General features: G+C 36.4%; 1 protein-coding gene across 1 annotated transcript; it reads left to right on the top strand.

Annotated features, from left to right (window-relative positions):
• The first annotated feature begins 632 nt into the window (after positions 1-632).
• Positions 633-19259, top strand: gle1 (GLE1 RNA export mediator). Its single transcript, XM_023295112.3, has 15 exons — positions 633-809; positions 2336-2578; positions 4207-4365; positions 7131-7279; positions 8278-8338; positions 8636-8893; positions 9920-10142; positions 11203-11315; positions 13368-13580; positions 14564-14754; positions 14822-14951; positions 15031-15135; positions 16017-16099; positions 16190-16253; positions 17186-19259. Exons 1-15 carry the CDS (start codon positions 711-713, stop codon positions 17252-17254), a joined length of 2160 nt encoding a protein of 719 aa, XP_023150880.2. The 5' UTR covers positions 633-710; the 3' UTR covers positions 17255-19259.

Raw genomic sequence — 19259 nt, 5'->3', positions numbered from 1 at the left:
TAGAGACACCTAAAACAACTCCTACATGAAATACCTTCCTGCTCATGCCAAACCCCATTATGAATTTTGGTGATTTAACGTTCTCTTGCTCATTTGCAAAGTAAAAGTTGGCATAAGACATTATGGATCGGTCATGCGTGGTTCTTCAATTCGGCATACCTCACATGAAACAAAATCGTTTTGTTTATTTTAGTTTTAACTTTTATACTTGGGTTAGTCGTAATAACAGCATAGAACAAATAAAGACAAAACAAACTGCATCAATAAAACACTTCCAAGTGCCACCAAGTGAACAGCTTTGGTGCCGAATTTTAGAGGGCACTGTATTGAAATCAGCTTTGAAGTTCTGGTGTAAAAGGTGAGTGTTTGTATGTAAGAACAGCAAAGAAATCAAAATTTTCAGAAAGTCGGAAGGCTTGAGGGACTGTATTTGTAGTGGAGTGGTTCCAGTTAGGCCTACCGAGAAGGTCGGAAATACTCTGAATAGCAAAATAAATGTTATTGAAACATATTTTAAGTTTATTATTAGATTAATTCGCCAAACTGTGATTAGAATTAGCGAAAATATCACGGGAATAGCACAGCCGGAACTATAATGAGACGCAGGAGACGGGCGGTGTCTCGTCGGATTGTAATCGATGTAACCCCGTGTGGCGGGTTCAAAGTTAGCCCATCATTAGCATCGGCTAGTAGTGTTTGTTTTTGTCGTGATGCCGTCAGAAAACCTACGATGGGAAACTTTACAGGCCTTAAAAAATTCACCGAAGGGCAAAATAAGTTTCGACCCATACTGGTCGGAACGAGGAGAGGTGAGTTAGCGCCGGTGCTAGCTGGTTAGCTACCCGGCGGCTAGTTAGCGAAGCTGCTAGTTTCATTTAATAGACTAAACAACTGTGGGAAAAAAACTGTCACCTTTGTTTTCTTCTGTTTATTGTTCATTTTAATGCCTGGTACAACTAAAGGTACATTTGTTTGGACAAATATAATGATCACAACAAAAAGAGTTTAATTTCAGAGCTGATATCAGACATTTTCATGGTTTTCTTGATAATAACCAAAATCACTTCAGTTCTTCCATCAATATCGATGGCATTGTTCTGCCAAAACAGCTTTTAGGATTCCATGTTTTCTTTTCTGTCTGTTTTAGTCCCATGATCCACACAGGAGTTAGTACTTGATTATTTTTGATGACTGCAGCCATGCGTCTTGGCTGCTCTCCACCAGCTTCTAACAGCAGCCCATTCCTGTTGCACAAAGTCTAACTAATCTGCTTTGTTTTTGGGCTTGTGGTTCTCCAGTTTGCATTTAATGGTTTTCCACAGGTTTTCAGTTGGATTTAGATGTGGTGATTGAGCAGCCAAGGCATGGTTCCAATGTTCTGGTTCTCCATCCAGGCTTTAACTGACCTTGTCTTGTTGGAAAATCCAGTCATTGGAGGCAGGAAAGAGTTTTCCAGCTGATGGAAGAAGACAAGACTTTCAAGAGTAGCCCCAAACATGACCTGGTTCATTTGCCCTTTTGTTGCTTTGGTCTCGTTTTTGTCATTTTCTGTCTTGTTTTTGTCATTTTCTGTCTTGTTTTTGTGTTTCGTTTTTGTCATTTTGTCTCCTTTTTGTGTCTCGTTTTTGTCATTTTGTCTCCTTTTTATCATTTTGTGTCTCATATTTGTCGTTTTCTGTCTGATTTTTGTCATTTTGTGTCCCATTTTTGCCATTTTGTGTCTCGTTTTTGTCGTTTCACACAATTGGATTTGCCCTGTTCCACCCAGACTGAAACTACCCCAGATGGTCACTGATCCACCCCCATGTTTTACTGTAGGGGCAGACAGTCTGGTTTGTAGCTTCTCCAGGCTTCCTCCTAACCAGTTTGTATAATGACAAAATATATATGAAAAATATATAAAAATAAAATTTAAGAAAATCATACATACACACAGTTTTATTACATATTTTTTGCTCATTTTTTTCTATTTTCTCTCTCTCTATCTATATATAGATATAGATATACACATATACATACATACATACATACATACATATGTCTATACATAAACCAAAATTTTGACTGGTAGTGTATGTATAATTATTATTTTTTTTTTTTTAGTTTTATTTATTTCGGGTTTTTTTTTGTTTGTTTGCTAATTTTTTTTCTGTATTTGGGTCTTACAGGGTTAAAAGAAAATAGCAGGTCAAACTTTTCAGATTTTCTGTGGTGTCCTGTATCTATTATACGTCTAGACTGGATTTGTTTCCCTCCCTGTTTTATGAAGTCAGTCAGCAGATAGAGTTTCTGTGTTTAAACGCTCTTTGACTAACATCCTCCTGTGTTTTTGCAGCACATCCTGGCTGGATGTAAAGACGTCCTCAGCTTGTCTCCTCACTCGGCCGTCATATTGGAGCGTCTCGGTTCGCTGCCTCTCCAGAAATCCTCTTTTTTGAGCTCCAGCTCCAGAGACTCGAGTCCCGGTCCTTCGGAGGAGATCCCAGCCTCCGTTTCCTCCACAGGATCCGTCTCCGACATCAACACCAGGAACGTCTTGCTTTCTGCAGCTCCGTCTCTAAAGAACGAACGGGAACAGGCGAGTTTCTCAACCTGAACACTGATGGAAGTTTGTCAGAGAACTTTAAATGAGATTTAATCTGGATCTTAGAGACGGCAGCTTGATGAAAAATATCTACATCAAAATGTAGTTTATTTCTATTTCAGTTTTTATTTAGTTATTTAGTATTAAAGGACAAGAAATTATAGAGTTTATGAGTTTTGCGCTCCCAAATGGAGCATTTTTTTTGGTAGATTTACCAATTTCATTTCAGAGATAACTGAGTATTTCTTTGTGTTTCTTCCTATAAATTTGCGACTTTATAATGTCAGGATATTTATTTTTTATTGTAAATTTGCCACAATTACAGATAAATTTGGGAAATTTATGTCAGAATTTTTAAGGTTTATCTTTCAAATTTACACATTTTTAATCCCAGAATATTTAATATTTCATTTTTTTCTGTTAAATTTGTGTTTTGTTTTGTTTTTTTTGATAAATTTTCCGCAATAATAAATACATTTGGGACATTAGTGTCAGAACTTTGTAGGTTTATCTGGCATATTTACCAATTTTTTATCTAGGAAAATATTTAATTTATTTCTTTTATTTTTCTCGTAAATTTGTGTTTTTTCTTATAAATTTACCTCTTTTATCTGAGTGCGTTTTTGAGAATTTTCCTGATATTTTTTGACAATATTTAAATTTTTTTTATGGTAAATTTGTGTTTTTTTTTCTTCTTCCAAATTTACCACTTTTAATAGTATAATAATATTTTTATATTTTCTCGTCAAGAAAAAGTTAAAATAAAGATTTTGGTATAGAATTGTATCGAATTGTGAGTTGAAAACAGGTTAAAATTTGGAATTTTTGTTTTGAATTGTTTTTATAATTTTGTCACTGGTATATTTTCATGTGGATAACTTTTGTCACAGAGAGTAATTTATTTTTTCTCCGATAAGTTCCTGAGTTTTTTCTTGTAAATTTACCACTTTTATCAGAGTGCAATTTTGGGAAATTTCCTGAATAAGTTTAGGAATATTTACATTTTTTTCTGGTAGATTTGTGCCTTTTTTTCTTTCAAATTTCCCACTTAATGTCATGGAATATTTGTTTTTTATTTTTCTCATGAAAAAATTGTTCAAATAAAGGCTTTTGGTGTAGAATTGTGTCTAAAACCAGTTAAAATTTTGAATTTTTATTTTAAATTTTGTATAATTTTTTTCTTGTAAATTTCTTCTTTTATCTGACTGCATTTTTGAGAATTTTCCTGAAAATTTCCTAGAATATTTACATTTTTTATAATAAGTTTGTGGGTTTTTTCTTCAAAATTTCCCACCTTTAATATTACATTTTTTGTATTTTATATATTTTTTATTTTTACCTTTTAATATCAGAGAATATTAGTTTTTTTCTCATAAAGAAATAGTAGAAATAGTGTAGAATTGTGTCAAAAAGTGAGTCTAAAGCAGCCAGACTTGTCCTTTTTATTTAGGATAATTTGATTTCTTTTGATTTAAGTTATTTAAACTTGTGGCATCAGAACCTGCAGATTGTTTGTCTTATAGGGTGATATTTAACTTCTTTGTTTAGCTTTCTTTGCTCTCTGTGACTCTGTTTGATCTGTTTTTGAGTCCTGAATGTCTCCTCGTGTTGATTTGCTTCAGACTTCCAATGACGAGGTGAAGGATGAAAATCCAGAGGAGGATGTCAGCGAGGTTTCCAGTCCGGCGTTGCTTCCCTCCATCTCCCTGCTGTCGCCCAAAGCCATGGAAACGGCCGGACGGATCATCAGGTTCGAGGAGGAACATCGAGAAAAGGCCAAGGTGGGACGAGAAGCTGATAGAGGCAGGAAGTTCTGTGTTAAAATACGAGTTTTCTGATGCAGTAGAATGCCTCCGATGGAGACGGTAAACTTGAGTATCACCAGGGGTTAGTCACTTTATCTTGCATCCGTTTCAAAAGTCCAACATTTTCCCCTGTCAAATTTGGACAGCCATCAGTTGTAACACCAACCAAATTCTCCCATTTTAGTCCCAGCTTGTTCATGCATGTATTTACCTCAGTGAACAAATCACTCACCGTCGTGGTCCCTTCATTGGCTGCACAGCTGCCAGCTCCTCCGTCATCTGAAAGGTTTTTGTTAGTCCACGTACAAAGATGAGTAACTGGGCTGTGTCACGGACATCACAGCTCTCGTCCAGAGCCAAGGAGAAAACGTCAAAATCGTCCACTTTGTTGTGCAGCTGAAGCTCCAGATTTTCGGCGATGCTCTCCGCCCGCCTCGTTACGGTTCGCCTCCAAAGGGGCACATTAACGAACGCTCCTTTCTTCTCCGGGCATATAAACGCTGCAGAGTCCACCAGACATTCTTTTATAAACTCTCCATCAGAGAATGGTTTACTGTTTTTGGCGATTTTGTAGGATATTAGAAAACTCGTCTTGACTGCTCCATCCCTTGATGTGAGCTTTGGTAAAACAAAGTCATTGCTGCTTTAGCAGTTTAGCAGCAAACCTTCAGACATCCTCCCCGCTCTGCATCAGTCAAATGTTTGTACTTCTCCGCCATGTTTGGTCTCGTAATGTCGATTCAGATTATAATCCTTGAGCACCGCGATCTGTTCACCACAAACTAGACACACAGCTTTACCTCTGACTGCAGTGAAGAAATACTTGGAAGTCCATGCCTTGTTAAAAACTCTGCATTCGGAATCAATCTTTCTTTCTTTGCCGTTAGCTGACATCTTCCCGGGGTGAAGCTGACCAACAAACCAATCAGTGTATAAACCTTATGCTAAGTACGGAAAGCACGCGCGAAAAAACGTTAACTTAGCAGATCTTTCAAAATAAAAGCAGTGCAGGCGTATTGTTTGCATGTATTGTGATGATATATATTTGCATTGACTTTTAATATTTTCCAATGACCTCATACGGGCCAGTCAGGGTCGTCCGGCGGGCCGGATGTGGCCCGCGGGCCGTAGGATGCCCAGGTCTGTCATACATTAAAGCAATAAAGGGCAAGAAAAACAAAACAAAACATTGTAATCTTAGCTTTTCCAGGCAGAAATTAATATATTTCAGAGTATTTTAAGCCCCATTACCCCTGTGTTGACGGTTATTAAGTCCATAAGGCAGTAAAGTAGAAAGGTAAAAAGAAAAATGGGAGAACCTTGTGCATTTTTAAAGCCAAAAATAAGTAAAATATATAAAATAAAGCATTTTAACTGTAGAAAATAAGACGAGAAGAAGAAGATGACGGCGCTGTGAATGGCTCAATATTCAGAAAAATTAGTGAAATGATTTAGCCGTCCTGTTGTCCTCATTTACGGGCACCAAAAAATATTGTTTCCTTGTCTGAAAAAAATCCCAAAATTCAGAAAAAAATTCCCCAAATTTCTGAAAATTTGCAAAACCTTCAAGAAAAAAATTCCAATAATTCCCTAAAAGTTTCCCTTAAAAGTTTTATTTAAAAAAAAAAAAAAAATAAAAAATAAATAAAAATAATAATAATAAAAATTTGGCAAGAAAATTCTTGTAAATATTTTCAAAAAATTTGTAAAAATCTTCCAAAAAATTCTAAAAATATCTAAAGTGATTACATATATATCAGTAAAACTTCTAATATTTTCTTTAAGAACATTCACAGAAATTTGTGACTTTATAATCTCAGAGTATTTAATTTTCTTTTGGTAAATATATACATTTCTTCTGGAAAATACATTTTTTTAAATTAAAAAAACATTTTAAGGTTTATTTTGCAAATGTACCAAATTGTAATGTCAGAAGAGAGAAAAGAAGACGGTGCTGTGGTAGAATAAAGCACAAATACTCTCAGAAATTAAAAGGTCTCAAATTTGCGTGAAGAAACTTACATGTACAAGAAAAAATTTTTAATATTATAAGTGATAAATTTGGAAGAAAAACCCCCACAAATTTGCTGTAAAAAAAATGTAAATATTCACAGAAATATTCAGGAAAATTCAGAAAATCGCACTCAGGTAAGAGTCAAATTTACATGAAAAAAGAAAAAAAAACAGGAAAAAAATTAATTATACTCTGTGATAAAAATTTTGGAATATAACTTAATCGTAGAAAAAATGTAAGAAATTAGTAATTTAGAGCATTGCTAAAATAATCAATCAATAGAAAACTGTTTGATGACAAATTGTTTGTTTAAAGCAGAAATGTTTTTAAAAAATCAGATTCCAGCTGCTTTTTTCTGGTTTATTTTCGAGTTTCGAACGTCCTGAAAAGATAATTAATCGACAATCTGATCAATAATAAAGATAATCAATCTGATCTGTTGCTCCTCGACATGTTTAATTTTGTAAACCAGACACTTAGGAGAACATAAACGTTTTATACTTTTTAAATTAATTCAAATGGAAGCTTAGTTTTTGCATTTTCTGGTTGCTTGTTTACTTTTAAGTTTGTTTTCTTTTTTATTATCTAAAAGTCAGACTACCTGTTGGAGGATTATGTTCTAAATGTTTCTTGATCTGATGTTGGAAGAGTTTAAACTTACTTGTGCTGCGTTTTTCTGAGAATTTGAAGCTCTTTCTGACTCTTTTATTTTTCATCTGTGCCTCAGCTGGCCCTCAGGCTTCGGCAGGAGGCCCAGGAGAAGCTGGTGGTTTCGGTGGCGAACGCCGAGTCGGAGCAGCTGAAACGATTCGAGGAGCTGATGGAGCTGAAACAGAGACAGGAGCTGCAGAGCATGAAGGACATGATGGACCGAGAGTAAGAGACTTTCAGTATTAGAGGAGAAATACACCAGAATTTATCACTTTTACTCTCCCAAATATAGGCTTTTTTAGTAAATTAAATACTTTAATTTCTTCTCAAATTTACAACTTCATAATCTCAGAATATTTAGAATAAATAAATATAAAAATGAAAATAATTTATGTATTTTTTTCTTGTAAATTTACCACAATAATAAATACATTTGGGACGTTTATGTCAGAATTTTTTGAGGTTTATCTAGAAAATTTACAATATTTTATATCAGAAAATATATAACATTTAATTCATATCTGAGTATTTTTTAGGAGTTTCTTCCTGTAAATTTGTAATTTATAATGTCAGAATATGTAATTTTCTTCTGGTACATTTTTAATATTTTTCTTGTAAATTTATGTATTTTTTTGGCAAAAAAATTATATATTTTTTTCCTGTAAATAGTCACAATAATAAATAAATGTGGGACATTTGTGCCAAAAGTTTTTGAGGTTATTCTTGCAAATTTATAAATTTATAATCTCAGAAAATATAAATATTTCAATCATATCAGAGTTTTTTTGGGGATTTTTTTTCCCTGTAAATTTGTGACTTTATAATCTCAGAATATTTGTTTTTTTTTCTTGTAAATTTATGTATTTTTTTCTGGCAAGTTTGTTTATTTTTTCTTCTAAATTTACCACAATAATAAATAAATTTGGGACGTTTATGTCAGAATTTTTTGAGGTTTATATAGTAAATTTACAAATTTAGAATTTCAGAGAACATTTAATAAGAATAAGAATATTACTATTTGTTGTCTGTTTTCCCTGTACATTGTAAAATATTTAAAGTTTTTTTTCTTCGAAATTTCAGACTTTTATCACAGAGAATAATTTTGTTATTTTCCTGTAAATTCGTGAGTTTTTTCTTTTAAATTTTACAACAAGAAAACAAATATCGTTGTTGTATTTAACATCTCTGGTTGTTGTGTGATTAAAACGCTGCATCTTCTGCAGGACTAAGGAGAGTATGGGCCGCCAGGAGAAGCTGAAGGAGGAGCAGCGACACAGAATGAAGGTTTGATGATCAGACGACACGAGGAAATGAAGCTTTGGTCTTTTTATTTTGTCTCTTTGTTATTGCACTAAAAAAGATTTTCTTAAAAGGAGAAGTTGAAGCCTTGTCCAACTTGCTGAAATTAAGTTGACAGGCAGTGTATTTATTTTTTTAATCTCTAAAAGTATTTGATCTATGAATCTAAACTTTCACAGATGTCTTCATAAATATCTGTATTTTATTCTATGAAAATTTCATGCAAATCGGAGACACATGAGCAGACAGTTGTGTAAATGAATGAACCTGATTGTTGATCAGATCCTGAACCTCCGGCTGAGGGAGGCGGAGCAGCAGCGTCTCCGGGAAGCCGAGCTGGAGAAGCAGCGTCAGACGGAGGGCAGGGAGAGGCTCCGGACCCTCAACACCATCCAGGAGGAGATCCTGCAGCTCAACCAGCTCCTGGAACCGTCCTCCAGGACCAGGACGGAGCTGCCGGCCGCCAGCATCAGCTCCTACAGCACCAGAGGAAACCAGCTGTGCTCGCAGGTGTCCGAGGTGGTCCGCAAGACGGCAGAGGTCAGCTTATTAAACACTTCATTACATCTGGGCTACTGGTTACTGTCATCCACTGAAGCACCAAGTCAGATTCTTTGTATGTGAAAACCTACCAGACGGTAAAACCTTCCTAATTCTGATTCTGACCACAAATCTGGAAAGACAGAAAAACCTGTGGTCGTGTTAAAGGTCCCATATGGTGAAAATCATCTTTTATTGTGTTTTTGTATTTTCATGTAAAATGGTGTTAAAAGAGATAGAAAGTTCCGGTTTCACACACTAGTTTCGTGTCAGTTGAGTTCCTCTATGTTGTCAATTGTAGACAGAGAGAGTTTCCTTCCTGAAGGGGGCCAGGACAGCAGTAGCTCAGTGGTTTCTAGACCAAAACAGGCCGTTTAAAACTTGATTAAAACCAGGCATCATATCGTCAGAAATTAACCATCTTCGGAGTATTTTAAGTGTGTAAAGACACATTCTGGGAACATGTGAGACTTTTGTTAATTTGATAATAAATAGGCACAATATGTGACCTTTAAAAATGACATTTATGCTGATAATTCAGAGATATTTCCATGTAAAATGATGTTAAAAGCGAATGAAAGTCTCCATCTCACTCGCTATTTTAGTATCAGTTGATTTCCTCTATATTGTCAATTATAGACGGAGAGAGTTTCCTTCCTGAATGGGGCAGGGACGACAGCAGCTTATTGGTTTTTAGAGCAAAACTGTACATTTAAAAGAGGAATACAACTAGGTTTTATACAGTTATGGTTAAATAATCCATCTTTGCACCACTTTAAATGTAAAGACACATTCTGGGAACACGTGAGACTTCTGTTAATTTGCTGGAAAGTGGCACAAAATGTGACTTTTAAAGGATAACCGGGTTCGTAGTTACTTTCTGCTTGTATTAAAACAATGCAGTCACAACATAAAAGAAACCCAAGTAAAGAGTCACAAACAGGCTGGAAACAAACCTCAGTTTAAACCGTAGACAGACTTTCTCCTGGTTCGTTTCTGTTTTACGATGATCTCTGTTGTCTTCAGGGTGAGTTTCCCAGCGTGGAGGACATGATGGCGGCCGAGCGAGCCCTCCACGAGATGAGGGCGCTGATCCGGCTGATGCAGGAGGAGGCGGCGAAGGCTCAGGAGAAGAAGAAGAAGGAGGAGGAGCAGGAGGAGGAGCGCAGGAAGCAGGCGGAGCTTCAGGCGCAACAGGAGGCGCAGAAGAAGGCGACGCAGGCGGCCAAAGAGAAGGCTCAGAGGAAAGGTGAAAAACACGGATTATAAACTTCAACATTCAAATTAAAGCTGCAGAAGCGTTTTCAGGAGGACGTCTGCAGTGGAAAATTCAAATTATCTTGTTTATATGAAGAGAAAACACTCAAATAAATTCATTTAAAGCAACACAAACTGAGCAAAATCTTCAAAATACATTTAAATTTATTTTAGTTTTGCTCTTGGATTTTTAAATCCACATTTGCAGTGTCAAAATGAAGTCAAGCTTTATTTATACAGCAACTTTTGTACAAGTTAGAGCTTATTTAAGTTTTAATTGATAATTGATCAAAATATAAAATCCTGACCAGAGCTCATGGGACATAAAAATGTTAGAAAGTGAATAAATACGTAAATAATAATGCATTTAACAACAAAATGGATAAAATAAAACTGGATAGAATTGAGAAGATGCCAAATACAGTCGGAATACAGGGAGTAAAAATCCATTTTTTTGCTATTTTCTGGTAATTTGTACATTTGACCTCTTTCAAATTCATCTAAAATGAAAAATTTACTTGATGTGACATATAAGTTTGCATTAGAAATAGACAAAAATACATTGAAATTAAAAAAAATATTAAGTGTTTTATCCTCTCTAATCTGCTCTTTTTTATGTTTTTATAGCTGTAAATGCAATATTCAAGAATTTCTGGCTGTTTTTGGACAAAAAAAAATGTATTTTTCACTATTAACTGAGATTTTATATTAAATAGTTAATAATAATCGTTAATAATAATAAATACTTTACATCTTTTAAGTTGTATTAAATTTTTTTGAGAAACTTCAAGGCAACACAGAGACGCCCAGAGTAAAATTTAGTTACTAAATCAATGATAGTGAAGATAAAATATTATTAAAGTTTGGTGTTTAATTATAAAAACTGAAAATGCAGTGAAATAACTGATTTAATCCTGAGACAAACAAATGCTTTGACAGAGTTGAACTGGAAGATTATTGAAAGAAAAACATTCAGGATAGAAAAACTGGCCTCACAAGAGAATGTTTGAAACCTTATCTTGTATTATTGTGTAACTTATTTCCTCTTTCAGGGCTGCAGAACAGCGCTGAAGATGCGACGCTGAAATGGTTCAAGGAGCTTCAGGACTCAGCCGCTCGCTGCACTCAGTCCTTCGAACAACTAAACTCCCCGAAAGACGCCCAGGTGGGTTTCTGACAGTTAGATTTATTTATATGGTGCCTTTTATACATAAAATACAGCTTAGAAAGTAAACTTTTGACCCCTAAAACCCAGGAACGGGTTTAAAAAGAATGTTACATTTGAAAAATCAACAAAATTACACCATTCGTCACGTTTAGAAACTAAAAACAGGAACAGTCATTGGATTTTCAGAATAGCATAGCTTAGTATATAAATTAAATACTTCATTTTTCCAGTAGCAAGCAGAAAAAGTGAAGTGACCACTACAATAGAAAAATATATAGAAAATGCACAATAAAGTGTAAAATATACTATGAATAAAAATTTTGCGAAGAAAATCAGCCAAATCCAAGCTTAGAATGAGAATATTTAATCAAAATCCCCTTATTAGTCTACTAGCCTCAGGTAAAAATTTGCACAAACGTGTTTTATCAACAAACTTCAGCATTAAATCTCTGAACCCTAAGGTTTAAAATGTTAAAAAAAACTTTTAAAAAAAACTTAGAAAATGAATAAAAATCACCAACAAAACACCATTTATGGGTCAGCTGTGGTTCTGTCAGGAAGAACAACCAAATCAAAGTGTAAAATCACCTTTTTCTATTTGTGTCGTTTAAAAGAATTTGCCAAAAATAAACCATTTCCAGTAACAAGATTCTGTAAAACAAAACTAAAAATTCTACAATCCTGTACGTAACTGAAAAGAGACGAGTGACTCGGTTGCAACCAACAGTCGTTTGGTAAAAATTCTACGATTTTTTCGGTTGAACTACAGGCAGTGTTCGCCAAGAACAAAGATGAAACAAGCAGTTAAATGTCTCTTTTATGTAGAATCACCACGTTTCCAATATTACAATAATACATGAGAGCTTTTGTAAAAGTTGTTGTACTTGTTGAATTTTTGTAAAATAAAAAACCTAAGTAATTCAACTGAATTTTTTCTTTCTTAAATAATATTACATAATACTTATATAGCACTTTTCAAGATACTCAGAGATGCTTAACAAAGGAGGTAGAAACACACAAAGAAAAGAAAATGAATAAATTAATTTTAAAAAATAAAATCTAATAAGTCTTGCAGTAAAAAATGAGGCACAGTGAGCATAAAAAGACTAACAAAATAGAAACAACACTCCTCAGACTTTTTTACTTTTTTGTAAAAATAAATCATCAAATTAATTTAACTTAATTTTTTTCTTTAATTATAATAATAATAATAATAATAATAATACATAATACTTATATAGCACTTTTCAAGATGCTTAACCAAAGAGGTAGGAACACAGACATACAAAATAAAATATATAAATAAATAAAATAAAATAAAATAAACACAAATAAATAAATAAATATTGCAGGACATTTAAAATAATGACACTCCTCAGACTTTTTAACTTTTTTTAAAAAAATAAATCAGCAATTTCACTTAATTTTTTCTTTTAATAATAATAACAATAATAATATTGCCTAATAATTCTATAGCGCCTTTTAAGATACTCAGAGATGCTTAACAAAGGAGGTAGGAACACACAAGATTTTAAAAATAATTAATTAAAATAAAATAAATTATTTAAAATAAAATGTAATAAATCTTGCAGTGAAAAATGAGGCACAGTGAGCAAAAAAGCCAAAGAAAACAGAAACAATAGTCAGACTTTTTTTAAAAACTTATTTTGTAAAATACATCATCAAATTAAAATTTCACAGATTTTTTTCTTTTATTAATAATAATAATAATAATAATAATAATAATAATAATAATAATAATAATAATAATAATAATAATAATAATATTACATCATACTTATATAGCGCTTTTCAAGATACTCAGAGACGCTTAACAAAGGAGGTAGAAACACACAAATAAAATAAATCTAATAAAATATAATAAATATTGCAGTGAAAAATGAGGCACAGTGAGCAATACAGAAAGCCAGAAAAACAGAACCTACCTGGAGTTCAAAGTGCTAATAAAGAAACTGGACGGTTAAAATATCGACTCTCATCAGACTTTATTCACACCGTTTTCTTCTTTTTTTTTTTCTTTGCACGCAGACGAAGAAATTGAAGCTGGAGCTCCAGAAAGCCGCCACCATCCCCGTCAGCCAGATCGCCAGCAACTCCGGATCGCAGCTCCGAGAAATCTTCGACAAGATCGACAAGCTGCTGTCAGGACGTCCGGTGGTTTCTGGAGGGAAGTCGGTGTCGACCTCGATGCATCCTCAGGGGCTGGACTTCGTCGGCTACAAACTGGCCGAGAAGTTTGTGGTGAGTGAGCTGAAATGTTCAGTTTATTCATTTTTCAGTCCTTCAGGAATTTGCGATGTTGCGATCACGTGAATTCACACGAATTCAACCAATCTCTGCGAATTCTGCAAGACCTTGCAATTTTGTCCAATCACCGCAACCTTTCTGCAGTTTTGTCCCGCCTCCCATGAGTTCCACCAATCATAGCAAACGTAACGCACGTACCTCACCGAATTCACTTCCTGTTTATGGTTTGAAGATGCAGACACGTCCCATTCTAATGTCTCTCATTTACCAACAAAACCTACTGCTGAAGACCATGAAAAACAATTAATTCCCTGATGTTCTTCACCAAAGTGGAAGTAAACAGTTTTACACCTGTACAATATTGTGGTGGAATACAAAAAAAAAAAAAGATTGATAAACACTTTTCTACCATGAAACACATCAGGAGAACGTCTGAAACTAGCAGACCACAGACCAGATAAACCACTGTGATGGAAACTGTAGCATCCAGATCTGTTGGAGCTCTGAAAGAATGAAGGGAAGTTAGATTCATTATTCCACCAAGGAATGTGATTCATTCCATAGTAAATGATCATTTAGTGCCTTCAATCTACCAACCACTTCATGTTAAACCAGTATCTGGCTGCTGCTGATTTCCCACCATGGTGTGCCAGATTTTGTATAAATGGGTTGGAGTGTGAAAGAGTTAATTTCTGAATAAATATTGTCAATTACAATGTTGAAATATGTTCTACAAGCTGAAAAAAATGCAACTTTTTAACAATTGTCACTGTCTCCCGCAATTTCATCGCAACAAATAAGCTTCAAACATCGCAACTTACATCTCAGTTTTTTTAGAAAAGCTGCTGCGAATTCAGGCATTTTAGGACAAAACAATCTGGAAAAACGCTGTGAAATCCTGGAGGGACTGATTTATTTATATTTTTTATGAATTCAGATCTATTTCCTGTTAATTCCCTCCGTCTTTTATGGTGTAGAAACAAGGAGAGGAGGAAGTGGCGTCCCACCATGAAGCAGCGTTTCCCATCGCTGTCGTAGCTTCTGGAGTCTGGGAGCTCCATCCTCAGGTGGGAGATTTGATCCTGGCTCACCTGCACAAGAAATGTCCGTACGCCGTCCCTCATTACCCCCCGATGAAGGAGGGAACGCCAGTGGAGGAGTACCAGAGGTGAGGGCCGCTTTTTAGCTCCGCTGATGAGAAGAAAACCCTAAATAACGAGCGTTTTATCCTGCAGGATTCTGGGTTACCGTGTGGACGACTCCGGAGTGGAAGGTCAGGACAGTTTCCTGAAGAGGATGTCGGGGATGATCCGACTCTACGCCGCCATCATCCAGCTGAGGTGGCCCTACGGATCCAAGCAGGCGGTAAGACCCTCTTCATCTGTCCCACCTGAAGGCTCTGAGCGTTTGGTTTGAACTCCCTCCTGTTGTTGTTTGCGTCCAGGTGGCTCCTCACGGTTTGAACCACGGCTGGCGCTGGTTGGCTCAGATGTTGAACATGGAGCCGCTGGCCGACATCACGGCCACGCTTCTGTTCGACTTCCTGGAGGTGAGTCCTGCACCTGTAAAGACACTTTAAAATCTAATCAGACACATTTAGAGGTCATTGTTTTTCTAAAAGCAGCCAGATTTCACTTCTTTCACTTGTTCTGAACTCAAAATGTAAACTTTTCACACAAGTTTATACATGTTTGAGCCTAAATCTGGTCTGAAACATGCTAGTTTGTGTGATTTCGCTTTTGTTGTCGTGTTTTATGTGTTTTAATATCAATAAAAGCACAAAACACAGCTTTTTAAACATGATTACTGTTATTCCCTGCACATTTTAAGATGTTTACACAATACGCTGTGTAAAATTGCACATTCTTTCTATATTTCTATTACCTTTTATTGCTTAAAATTTTTTGGATTTTCTCCTTTTTTATTTTTTAAATTTGTTTTGCACTGACATTTTTTTAACCATTTTCTGACATTTTATAGACCAAACAATTACTCGATTTATCTAAAAAAAAATTGACAGATTAATTAACAATGAAAAAATTAATGGATAAGTGCAAACTATCATTTTAACAGAAGGAGATGCGCATATAAATTTAGTAAATGGACAGAAAATTCATATTAAACAATTAATAGTTGCGCAATTGTAATAAAAGTAATGTTTTCCATTCTGAATATATCATAAATAATGTTAATCTAGTCATATATTTTTAGTATTTTCGGGTCTTAACCACTTTCCAGGGATAGTTTTACATTATTTGCATTAAAAATTATAAATAAATAATAGACAAATAAAAGTAGAGGTAGTTTTATCTGATGGCGTGTCACTGAAATTCAAATGAAATGTCCAGATTAAATAGTTTTTTGCAAAATCTTATGCACCTCCATCTCTAGAAAGAAATGAATAATGAAAAGCTTCTGTGTCTCCTTCAGGTTTGTGGAAACGCTCTGATGAAACAGTATCAGATCCAGTTCTGGAAACTTATCCTGCTGCTGAAAGACGAATACTTCCCCAGGTACGAGATTTAAAAACACGTCTGCTCTGTCGGTGGAATATTTCACTTTAATTCTGTTTTATCGATCAGCTGTTTGTCATTTGCCTCCAGAATCGAAGCCGTGACCAGCAGTGGACAGATGGGCTCCGTCATCAGACTCAAGCAGTTTCTAGAGGTACGAATGTTAGCGCTGAACTGAGCTCAGAATGTCTGTTTTTATTAGCAGATTATTGGCTTTTCTGCCTGAAGCACGGTGGAGGCAGCATCATGATGTGAAGCATGGTGGTGGCAGCATCATGATGTGAAGCACGGTGGAGGCAGCATCATGATGTGAAGCATGGTGGTGGCAGCATCATGATATGAAGCATGTTGGTGGCAGCATTATGATATGAAGCATGGTGGTGGCAGCATCATGATGTGAAGCACGGTGGAGGCAGCATCATGATGTGAAGCATGGTGGTGGCAGCATCATAATGTGAAGCACGGTGGAGGCAGCATCATGATGTGAAGCACGGTGGAGGCAGCATCATGATGTGAAGCATGGTGGTGGCAGCATCATAATGTGAAGCACGGTGGAGGCAGCATCATGATGTGAAGCATGGTGGTGGCAGCATCATGATATGAAGCATGGTGGTGGCAGCATCATGATATGAAGCATGGTGGAGGCAGCATCATGGTGTGAAGTACGGTGGAGGCAGCATCATGATGTGAAGCATGGTGGTGGAAGCATCATGATGTGAAGCATGGTGGTGGCAGCATCATGACGTGAAGCATGGAGGTGGCAGCATCATGACGTGAAGCATGGTGGTGGCAGCATCATGATGTGAAGCATGGTGGAGGCAGCATCATGTAAATACTGTACTATTCTACATATGTACCATGAAATATACTATTTATAAAAGTACTTTCTAGTTCAGATTTTAGGACTTAAACGTGTAAATAGAACAAATATAAAGGTAAAATACGTGCTTAAAAACAACTTGATAAGAAGAAGAAATGCTAAGTGGTGAATAAAACGATGTAAACATAAGAAAAGCAGTAAAAATGCATTCATAAAGTTTGCTAATCTGTTTTCTCCGTCTAAATAAAGTGTATTTTTGTCTCCAGACGTCCCTCCAGAGCCGACAGATCAGTCCACCTAAAGGCCAGCTGAGCTCCACCTTCTGGAGGTCGTGATCCAGGAAAGATTTTAACTTTTGGGACTGAATAAAGACGATGAATGTGGCGGGAAACGAGCTGCTCTGTTGATTGAAGTAGCGAGGAGGATCTGATGATGGGGATCCTCTGGTTTTACTTCTGAGCTGAACTGTGGATGGACGGCAGGATATTCATGTGTCTTCAGAATAATGCAGCTTGTTTAGGAGCAGTTTTGTTTACGTAAAATAGACTGGGACTTTTAAACTAATGTTTCCTGCAACCTTAAATTAATTTATGAGTTACTCAGCATCCTGCTAACCCCTACAGACAAGAATCGGTCAGTGTTTTTGTGCTTTTAAATGAGTATATTTAACTTTATTTCAGTTTTACTTCCATCCAGAAGCTTTCACAGCCTCCAGATGGACGTTTTCCAACTTTTTCTGAACAAAAACTGACGCAAAGTTAGTCAAAAAAGAGCGAAATATCACATTCTAATGCCAGATTTACCCCAGATAGCACAGAGGGGTGTCTAGTTTTGTATAAGCGTTGTACAAATCAATGAAACAAAAAAGACAAAAAACCTTAGCAATGTTTTGGTTTAGGCATTGAGATGGAATGTAGAGCCAGAGGGGAAGAAAAAGTCCAACTTTCACAACAGTACTGCTAGAATACAGTTATGGTCCCATATGCAAAAGCTACCTGCACAGGTAGAAACCTTCAGAAACCTCGATCAGACGTTCATATGAAGCAGTTAAAGTTAAAGTTCTCTAATGCCAGATTTTACTTCCAATCGAATCAAATGTTTTTTTTTCTACAAGCGTTTTAAATGTTGATTTAATTGTGGGAAGCCAAAGTTATGATGAATATTTAGTTTCATTTTGACGAATGTAGTTTTTCCATCTTCACTGGTTCAGTCGGTGTCTACTTACAACCCTGGAATTTATATTTTTCCTTCATAAATGTATCATTTCTTTTTAAGCATGGTGGTGGCAGCATCATGTTTGAAGCATGGTGGTGGCAGTATCATGTTTGAAGCATGGTGGTGGCAGTATCACGAAGATGAAAAAATGAGCCCATTGTTATTTTTGGCTGCCACCACCATGCTTCACATCATGATGTTGCCACCACCATGCTTCACATCATGATGTTGCCACCACCATGCTTCACGTCATGATGCTGCCACCACCGTGCTTCACGTCATGATGCTGCCACCACCGTGCTTCACGTCATGATGCTGCCACCACCATGCTTCACGTCATGATGCTGCCACCACCGTGCTTCACGTCATGATGCTGCCACCACCATGCTTCACGTCATGATGCTGCCACCACCATGCTTCACACCATGATGCTGCCACCACCATGCTTCACACCATGATGCTGACACCACCATGCTTCACACCATGATGCTTCCACCACCATGCTTCACACCATGATGCTGCCACCACCATGCTTCACACCATGATGCTGCCACCACCATGCTTCACACCATGATGCTGACACCACCATGCTTCACACCATGATGCTTCCACCACCATGCTTCACATCATGATGCCGCCACCGTGCTTCATGTTATGATGCTACCACCACCATGCTTCATATCATGATGCTGCCGCCACCATGCTTCATGTTATGATGCTACCACCACCGTGCTTCATATCATGATGCTGCCGCCACCATGCTTCATATCATGATGCTGCCGCCACCATGCTTCATGTTATGATGCTACCACCACCATGCTTCACATCATGATGCTGCCGCCACCATGCTTCATGTTATGAAGCTTCCACCACCGTGCTTCACATCATGATGCCGCCACTGTGCTTCATGTTATGATGCTACCACCACCGTGCTTCATATCATGATGCTGCCACCACCGTGCTTCACATCATGATGCCGCCACCGTGCTTCATGTTATGATGCTGCCGCCACCATGCTTCATATCATGATGCTACCACCACCATGCTTCACAGTGGGGATGGTGTGTTTATGAAGCTACAACTTGTTGCATTAAAAGTATTTTTGAAATAAACCACCAAAGTCAA

This window comes from Amphiprion ocellaris, chromosome 6, assembly GCF_022539595.1.
Source record: "Amphiprion ocellaris isolate individual 3 ecotype Okinawa chromosome 6, ASM2253959v1, whole genome shotgun sequence".
NCBI classification, from domain to species: Eukaryota; Metazoa; Chordata; class Actinopteri; family Pomacentridae; genus Amphiprion; species Amphiprion ocellaris.
Note: the sequence above shows the minus strand (reverse complement) of the source record. Positions and strands in the feature narration are given on the sequence as shown.

Coding starts and splice junctions, on each gene's coding strand:
- gle1 (XM_023295112.3), top strand. CDS start 711: ATGCCGTCAGAAAACCTACGATGGGAAACTTTACAGGCCTTAAAAAAT. Junction 10,143..11,202: donor AGAGAAGGCTCAGAGGAAAG/GTGAAAAACACG, acceptor TTCCTCTTTCAG/GGCTGCAGAACAGCGCTGAA. Junction 14,755..14,821: donor CCAGTGGAGGAGTACCAGAG/GTGAGGGCCGCT, acceptor TTTATCCTGCAG/GATTCTGGGTTACCGTGTGG.